The sequence below is a fragment of the Nothobranchius furzeri genome, chromosome 16, assembly GCF_043380555.1.
Source record: "Nothobranchius furzeri strain GRZ-AD chromosome 16, NfurGRZ-RIMD1, whole genome shotgun sequence".
In the NCBI taxonomy this organism is placed as follows: domain Eukaryota; kingdom Metazoa; phylum Chordata; class Actinopteri; order Cyprinodontiformes; family Nothobranchiidae; genus Nothobranchius; species Nothobranchius furzeri.
The window spans coordinates 29,455,259-29,464,515 of NC_091756.1; the positions used below are offsets into that span (position 1 = coordinate 29,455,259).

A 9,257-nucleotide genomic window follows, 5' to 3' on the forward strand; every position below is an offset into this window, starting at 1 on the left:
AATACACAAAATTATGTAAAATAATTACATTCAAAACACAATTCTGAACGTCTTGATTGGGTATCGGAAACAAAGATGTGACAAACCAACGACAACAGCATCACAAACAGAAATATTTACATTAAAGTTGTGTAATTCCAAATCTTCAGCTTGATTTCAAGGTAAAAAGGCCAGAAAAGACACATAGATAAAGCAGTCTGTTTGCTTCCCAGCTGTCATTCTGGATCCAGATGATCCACCAATCAGCTGGTGCCACATAACAGAGCGAGTTCCAAATAGTATTTTTGCCACTTTGATCCTTTTAAAGTGCCAGGATCAGAGGTATGAGCGTGTCTCTAGTTAAGGATAAGACATGGCATTAGTGAGACTCACTCCCACACAGCAGTCAGTCTAATAGTAGCAGAGCAGGAGGCCGTCTTTAGAGCCCGAACAGAGGAGGAGGTCAGGCCTTCACACTAATCTCTGTGGGAGCTCCTTGGCTGCTGAGGAAAATACCTTCACGTGGTAGAAGGAGAGCTCTGAACAGGAGAAATCAGCTAGTCGGTGGGTTTTCTTATCCTCCATCGGTACTAAAAGGATTTAGAGTTTACCCATCAGTGTCATTAGGATGGTCTGATCTTTATCAGGGTCTGAAATACGCCTAACAGATTCCACCATATCATTAATTATTTAACAAAAAACAAAACAAAAACTCTTGTTTGTCTAAAACCAAGTCCAGCTCAAAGGTTTGTAGAAGCTCCTTCAGGAACTTTGTGTCTGACGCTGTCAGCGTCTCACACGGCGGTTCGGACCTGATCTTGTGTCTGTTTCTGAGGTTTCTGCTCAGCTATCTGAAGGTCAGGCTCAGGTCTGGACTTTAAGGGACCACTGAAGTAGTTCTGTCATGGATCCGCAGCTTTGTTTGGGATCACGGTCCTGTTTTATGACCCCGTTTGGTCTCTAGACTCGAGAAGAGCTAAAGTGGTTTCAGTGGCTGTAAGGAGCCCAATCCATCAGCCCTCCTCCAGAAGTGGCGCTGTGCATTATGGGTAAACGTGTGGTCTTGTGGCTCATTCCAAACCAGGGATGTGCTGCTATGTTAAAGAGTATTTCTTGTTCAACCCTTGAAAACAAGCCAAACCTTTCCTAGCCCGTTCATTTTTGAACCTGCTAGTCGACACCGCTACAGTCTGAGATCTGACTGTTGTGGTGAACTTGCAGGGATGCCCACTTTTAGAAAGATTGTCACCTGTCTCAAATGTGGGGGCAGCAGCCCAAGCAGAGAAGCCCAGACTTCCCTCTCCCCAGCCACCTGGTCCAGCTCTTCCAGGGGAATCCCAAGGCGTTCCCTGGCCAGGTGAGAGACATAGTCCCTCCAGCGTGTCCTGGGTCTTCCATTAGATCTCCTCTGCTTGGACGTGCCCGGAAAACCGGAAAAGGTGTCCACGAGACATCCTACCCAGATGCCCGAGCCACCTCAGCTGGCTCCTCTAAATGTGGAGGAACAGCGGATCTACTCCGAGCCCCTCCCTCCTGGATTTCTAAAAGAAGTTTTCCCTTTGTTTTTGTTGAATCGGGTGAGGATCGCATCGTGTTGATGATTCCTGAACCCCTTCTCTTTATACCGCGACTGCATTACTGAAACCCCTTATTTTGTTAAAACTACTCCATCACCGACAGCTTTTCTTGTTTTTAAAATCAAAGTAAAAAAAGAAAACAAAGCAGAAACATTTTCAGCATCTGTCTGTAAAATGAAATCCACAAAGCCACCCACAGTAAGAGCAGCTTAAAGGATGGGTGGCTGACAGCAGCAGCTGATGAAACGAGACAGAAGATGAGTTCTTTTTAAAAATTGAGCAGCCGCTCCTGACACATCTCCAGGGGGCGCTTGAACGCACCCCTCCCAAAAACCTCCACATTGCTTGACAGCCAGGGGATCACGTTCCCGGGGAGGTAGGAGCTGCAGTTTGCCATGGATTGGATCTCACCCGGTTTCAGGACTCTGTCCCAGACGTTCACTTGACTCAGCTCGCCAACAAAGGCCTGACCGGCATCAAAGCGCCCGCCTACCACATCCTGTAAGGGTCACAAACAGCAAAATGGACGTTTAAACCCCTCAAAAAATTACTTAATCATCCTAATTATGTAAAAGAGGCAATCTCCCTTTTTAATCATTGCTGCATTCAAGAGTGTGTAATAGATTCCGACAAACAGACATTAGAAGAAACATTTAGGACATTATTAAAGGTTTTGCATGTTCAAACTGTCAAATATTTTATGTTTATTTCAGTTTCCTTAAAGAACATTGAAATCCCAGGATTCTTGGGAAATGTGTGGAGTTTAAAACTGAGAGAGGGACAAACGGAGTTTATTTAAAGAACCATTCCAGAGCTTTGCCCCTTTCAAGAATTATGTATGATTTTCTAGGGAACTAACACTGATAGTCTGACCATGTACAGTAATATAATTTAGGCAATGCATCATGTCATTTATTTATTTTGCTAAGCCCGACCCCACCTCGGAGTGACTCGTGTAATTTGGTTTGAGCGCCGCTCAGCATTAGCCAACAGCAGTGGACATCCACTCGCATACAGATGTCAGTCACGGAGCATACGCTAGTGTACACACCTGGGACAGTCATACCTAGACAGACACAGAGCTGGCAACATTTCTTATGGACAAGCAAGACTTTAAAAAAGTACACACACACACACACACACACACACACACACACACACACACACATATTTGTATTTATATGCTTGTGTGGACCCTCCTTTGACTTCCATTCATTTTTTTTATTTCATTTTTGTGACTGTATAATGCCTAACTCATACCCCAATCCTAACCATAACCAATGCTGTTCTATTACTAACCCTAACCTAAACAAAAGTTAATTCACACCCGATTTCTAAAACCACATTTTAGGGTATTTTGCCATTGTGGTGACCAGTCAAATGTCCCCATAATGTGAAAATGTCCACACGCTACAGGTTTAAAGTTAAAATTTGTCCACATAAACCTATAAATACAAATACACACACACACACACACACACACACACACACACACACACACACACACACACACATAAGGTGCAGAACATATGTCTGTCTCTAGATGGGGCCCTCTGAGAAAAATGTCTTTTTGACTATTAATCTCTGCTTTAACTACCCCCCCCCCCTCCCCCGTCTTTATGGGTGGTACTCACTCCTCACCCCTGCCACATGGACCCAAGGGATAAACCATCAATCCTGCTCAATGGTCAACTTTCCTCGTGGGGTCACACCCATTGGGACAGTGGGAGGGTTAAAGCTGCTAGCAAATTTGGAAAACAAGTTAGCTTAACACATGTTTATGTTTTCTATTTTCTGTGTTCCACACCTTTAGCATAGTATAGCTATAAATATATTGTGGCGCTAACCACTGACACCACTGATGTGAGAGGTTCTCCGCTCAATAATATCAGAGCAGGAGAAACAGCCGGCTGCTACCACTTCAACTTTAGAACAAACTACCAGAGTCCCAAAAGGAAAAACACCATCTGAAGTCACGGACAAGAAAAGACGTTTGGACGTGGAAACCAGCGACTAGTGTTTAGCAGTATCCACTGGCATTATGTTGTTTCCTCTGACAAAGTGGGTTTTTGGTTCTAGTGGTCGCAGAACCAGTGAAGATACCCAAGGAAGCTTGTTTGCAGTTTCACCACAGCAGCTTTAATTAAAAAGCTTTAACAAAAAAAATTGTGCAGTGTGTTAAAACTAAAAGTATGCTTAAGTTTGTAAATAATTCTATTAAATTAGATTTTAGCTTAATATCTGTAAAACTGCCTGAGTTGCAGCCATTTTTGTGTTTGCTAATGCTGATTAACTGCGATGCACCATCAGATTTACAATGGGTGTTTCTCAATGTCAAGGAACCTCACCTTGATGTTTTGGACCTGCCCCAGTTGCCTAGGAGATACGCCATCAGGAACCGCTAAGTCGTGTTCAAATGTCCATGTGCTACCGAGGCGTCTGTTCTCTGTTTGTTAGCCGTTTAGCTAGCTGACCAAGGAGACATGGGAGCTGTCTTGTAGCCTAGGCTTTGGTCAAAAATTTTCCCAGAATGCAGCACAGTATTTTATAAAGGATGGCGGCTCAGAAGCCTGCAACTACTTCAGGGCAAATTTCCAGTTTAAATATAAGTCAACTCACTGTAGCTATCGGGCTGATATCTAACACATTTTTTAGATCCAAAGCAGTTAGCTATGGTTGGTTAGCTGCTTGGTAGTATCAGTTTTGATGGCTAACCAATGGTAACTCGCTTACATATTTAATTTAACCAATATCAAACAACATCACAAGATGTAAGTCTGTTCCATTTAACCGTTTTCTTTGACCAAGGAAGGACAGTGTCCTCGTAAGCAAGGCGCCTGGCCTAGCAAGCCAACGCCTTGCTAGGCCAGGCGCCTTGACATTGAGAAACACAAGACGTCACTGACGTTGAGGTCATTAACTTGTTTTTATCATAACCTAAATGACATCAGGATGAGAGATCAGTTTAGTTTTCAAGTTTATTTTTAATAATAAATCATAAATCTCAACTGAACATAGCTAATTCATTTCCTTTTGCGTTGTTTTTAGTTTTCCTTTAATGGTTGTGATTTTAGTGTTAACCTATATTATTTAAATGCAAAGTGTTTTTGTTGGCATCTCCTTTTAAATGTTCCCATTAAGAAATTGACTTCTCATTTCCTTCTGCAGCCGTAAATGTGCCTCTTTAGCTGCTCAGCTCATCAACAGAACAACTTCACCTTATTCTTTTAAAAGGTTAACTTGCGATAACGACACCAGACTGATGATTATCGGACACAGAACCATTGGAAATGTGCTGTCCATGCCCACAATGAAACACATTTACCTGCTCCTGTCCCAGGATGATGACTCCCCCGGGTTTGATGGGATGCCAGGCTGCGAGGTTGTCACCAGCGCCCTTTCTCTCCCCGTCTTGGTAAGCCTCCCACTGGCCGTCCCGTGTGGTCCAGGAGATGCAGATGTGGTGCCACTTCCCATCACGCACCTCCAGGGGCAGCTGGGCAACCTACAGGCAGACGCTTTAACCATGTTAAACCACTAAACAAATGATTGTATTTTAATCAGCAACAAAAGTGTGCCTCACCTTGTCATTGATAAGCAGCTCTATTGGGTTGTTGCCCCACTCTATCAGGACGATCTCGTTGGCTTGGCCTGGAACACCATAGGAGAACGGCGTTCCGATGCCGGGGCTTGCGCTGGACTTGACCCACATGCAGAGGGTGAAGGCGTACATCTCCGGGAGGGTCTTGGTGATGCGGCCGTACAAGTAGTTAGTCCTCTGGGGGAGGGACAGCTTGAACTGCTCAGGGGACTTAAAATCTCCTCCCCCTAAAACAAAAAGCATAGAAGGACTGAAAATGATGACCCCAGAAATTGCTGCCAAACGCTCCAAACTCCTTCCATGTAATCTACAGATCTCGACATCCTTCCTGTACCTTTCTCCAGCTCGTTGATTCTCTCCACCAGAGCATTCAGAGTGCTTTCCGTCTTCTGCCTGTAGGCTGCCGTGGCGTTGGACAGCATAGTCTTTTCCTCCTCCAAGTTGCTGACCTTTTTCAGCAGCTGCTTTTCCAGATCCCCAAGCCGCCGCTGGAGCAGGTCGCGGAGCTCACTGGGGAAGGAGGTGCCAGATATATTGGCCCTCATCTGCTGTTGCTGTACACGGGGTGATGAATAAAGAGATTGTGAGCAGGAAGTGCACAAAGGCGATTGGGTAAAAATCCAGTGGAATCAGAGTGATGCAACTTCTGACTCTGATTTATCCGACTTGTGACGGCTCGTGGCTTAATGCTGAGAGCATCCTATTGTTGTTTGGACAATTTACCATTAAAAGAGCAAATGAGGGTAAAAAGAGAATATTATTTCTATTTTTCAAAGCAGTCATTCAAAGATGAGGAAAGACAACACACCACATCTCTTTGAGACCACTCATCAAGCCTAAGAGTTTACACGCTGGCCACTTAATGAATCTGGGATGAATAAGTGCCGAGCACTGACTCGCCCTTTTGATTTCACCCTCCTGTTGACCAGTTCTACTTTTCTTGAATTCATTTTCTTCTTCCCAGAATGTTCCCTCACAACCACACACACACACACACACACACACACACACACACACACACACACACACACACACACACACACACACACACACACACACACACACACACACACACACGTTTGCCTTTCTCACTAAAGATCTCCAACAGTAAACTAAGGTTTGGTGACTCACTAACAAATTGAGCTTCACTTTCCTGTGAAACTGAGTTTTAGCTCCAACCAGCAGTGTATACAGGTGAAACTCAAAAAATTGGAATATTGTTAAAAGTTTGTTATTTCAGTAAAAGCAAAAAGGGACCAAACTAAGCTCTGAGTACAGGTGCATGATTATTCCTTCAGCTGTGCGACGTTTCTTTATTTAAAAACCTTGTTTTGTTGATTTCACACATTATTCTTATTGTCTGAGATTTTGAATGTGGGGTTTTCAGAAGCTGTAAGCCATGATCATCTCTATTATAACAAATAAAGGTTTTAAATCTCTGGTTTTGCATGGAATGAGCCTTTTTTCATCTTTTAAGCTGAATTACTGACATGAATGAAGTTTTACATCATAATCGGATTTTTGGATTTTCACCTGTATATTAAAGCAAACTAGTGATCTCTGTTCCCCACCAGTGGTGCAACTGGAAGTCACCAGCCCTCTTAAAGGTGCAAAGCTGAATGCCCTACCCACTTCCTTACATACATAAGGGGGCTTTAAAGGATATTGTCATGTTCCTGGGCAGAGGTGAGTCACACCTTCTCCTCTCACCAGACTCTAAGCTAATTCTCCACAGGTGAGGAGCAGGGGGAGCGGCAGCTGCAGGAGATTTCCCAATCAGGGACGCGGGTTCAAAAGGAGGATGGAGACACATCACTTTGCCGGATGATTGCACCAGTTTAGGTAGCACCAGCCACTCGACTCTGAACTCTGACCGTGTTAATTCGTGTTTTGACTCGCCTTCGACTAGTGGATTTATGACCTTGGATTGTATTTTGGATTTGGATTTGGAATTGGATTATCCCTTATGCCTGTTTTTGTCTCGCTCAAGATCATCTCATCATCTACTCACCCTCGCTGTCTTCGTTTTCTGGAACATACTCATCATGTCCCATCCTCCTCCGCTGTTCCTGTTTGGCTTTCCCTCTGCTACCTCACCCCTCCTGGATCTCTCACCCTCTGCCCATGCGTCCTCCCCGGCTTCCCCTCCTCTCCTGATTAACCTGAGCACCTCAGAGACTCGAGCCATATTGCTCATCCCACAGGACTCCCCTGTGCGGTTTCAGTTCCCGTTTTTATAATAAAGACATTTTACTTTACTGCTTTGGACTACGTGTGTTCATTCTGCATGTCTTGGGTTAGACACTTACCTCGAGCCATGACAGATATAAAATAAGCAATTCCAACTAAACATAAAAAAATGGTATTCAAACCAAATAGCAGCAGATAATACACAAAGACATTTAGTCGTTTTTTTTATTTTGATTAACCTTTATTAATTTCAGTTACTCTCTTTACATGGAAGCAGTTTTATTCCAGAACTAGCCAGCGGTGGCGGCGGCGTTTTGACTTCAGTTGGCGTAACTTCTGCTTTACATTTCTGCATCCAGCATTTGTCCTTTTATAGACTCCGATTAGACTTTTTATGTTGTGATTTCCCATTAGGGCAAATAATCTGCTTGACATTTCTATTTATATAGAATTTTCACAGAAACAATAAGCTGGGTCGTCACCTCTTTCAGCCTAGGTCCCGTCACATACATATAGTTATTCTCACAGCTCAACACCCTCCTTCAGCACAATTCTCCACTGATTTGGGAGAGCTCTGCTCTGGCTTGCAGCACAATCTCAAGCAATCAAAAGAAAATGGTGTTATATATCTTTGTTACTAGAGAGTTTGTATTGATTATGCTGTGAGTGGAGTGTTTATACACCAAGCACACGGTGTTACCACTTCTTGCAGTCGCTGAATGAATAGCTAAAATCTGACAGATGATCACAATTGATTAGTTTTGCATTTACCATAATGTCACTTTTACAGGAAGCGTATTTATGTGTTCTCAGGAGGGCTATGCCCCCTTCTCAGTGAAGATCATGTGACTAAAGGTTCTAACACTTTGGGCCAATGAGGCCTATAAAGATGTGAAATCCAAGCACATTTTTTTCTTTTAAACACTTGTTAATTAAAAAATATTTAGTCTATCATAAGGTGTTAATTCACGTGTTATCGCGGATTTACAATATTGTTGAAGTCAAAACCAAGAAGTTCAACCCAACAGGAGAGCTAAATCCAGATCCAAACTGTGATTTTTACGCACGGCGCTGCGTTCTGGTGCGGTTTTGCGCAGTTGGGCATCTTACCTCCAGGTTCTCCAGACGCTCCTTGAGCCCCTGCATGGTTTTCCCCAGACTATCGATGGAGCCGTTTGGATCTGTGGGAACATCCCCCATGGTATTCTGCTTGTCCTTCCCCCATGAACCCCCTTTCCCGTTCTTCCTCTGGTTTGTGGCTGACGCGCACAGGGACAGCTTGGTGATCAGCTCGTTGATGGTGCCCAGCTGCTTAGAAATCGTTTCCTTCTGCTGCACAATCGTCTCCCGTAGCTGCATAATGGTGTTCCTGAGCTCCTCTTCCTGACTCCCTACGTTTAAGTCTGGTAATAAAGTCACGGGGCAGCTGGCATCGCTGCTCATGGGTATTGCCCGACAGATGTAGCGCTTTCCGTCATCCGGCTGCCCGTTAATTAATTGGCTACATCCGAGCGCGCAAACGCACACAAATCCGCACAGGAGTAAAAGCATACCGCTGATGTTCAAGAGGCCCAGTCGAGGGAAAGATTGAACCCAACTCTCTCTGACCAACTCCTCAGTTCGACGCGTAAAAGTGTCTCCTGGCGGGTCTTAAATGGGCCAAGCTGATTTCCTCAGAGCAGCGCCATGATGGCCAACCAACAAAGATAAGAAAATCCGATCAAGTGTGAGTCTGTCACCGTAAGCCCCGCAAATGGCGCAGAGACTAACGAGCCTATTTCTGGCACGGAGGGCGCGCGTTGTGTGGTGCTGAACGGACAGCTCCTCTCGCCAAAGCGGATTAACAAAAAAGGTGCCTGTGTATGCGCGGTGATTGGCTGTAGTTGGTTGACGTCACGGATCAATTGGCT

General features: G+C 44.3%; 1 protein-coding gene across 1 annotated transcript; it reads right to left on the bottom strand.

Annotated features, from left to right (window-relative positions):
• Positions 1-1,694: 1,694 nt before the first annotated feature.
• nptx2b (neuronal pentraxin IIb) lies at positions 1,695-9,031 on the bottom strand. The gene is made up of 5 exons (XM_015963554.3): positions 8,458-9,031; positions 5,492-5,711; positions 5,140-5,384; positions 4,882-5,061; positions 1,695-2,055 (listed from the first exon to the last, which is right to left on the bottom strand). The coding sequence occupies exons 1-5, from the start codon at positions 8,896-8,898 to the stop codon at positions 1,825-1,827; spliced, it is 1,317 nt and encodes a 438-aa protein (XP_015819040.1). The 5' UTR covers positions 8,899-9,031; the 3' UTR covers positions 1,695-1,824.
• Positions 9,032-9,257: the final 226 nt, after the last annotated feature.

What these genes read in the sequence shown, in the direction of transcription:
- nptx2b (XM_015963554.3), bottom strand. Translation starts at nt 8,898, where the DNA reads ATGCTTTTACTCCTGTGCGGATTTGTGTGCGTTTGCGCGCTCGGATGT. An exon ending in AGCGTCTGGAGAACCTGGAG is followed by an intron (nt 5,712 to 8,457) that starts GTAAGATGCCCA and finishes CCCCGTGTACAG; the next exon opens with CAACAGCAGATGAGGGCCAA. An exon ending in AGCTGCTTATCAATGACAAG is followed by an intron (nt 5,062 to 5,139) that starts GTGAGGCACACT and finishes GTCTGCCTGTAG; the next exon opens with GTTGCCCAGCTGCCCCTGGA.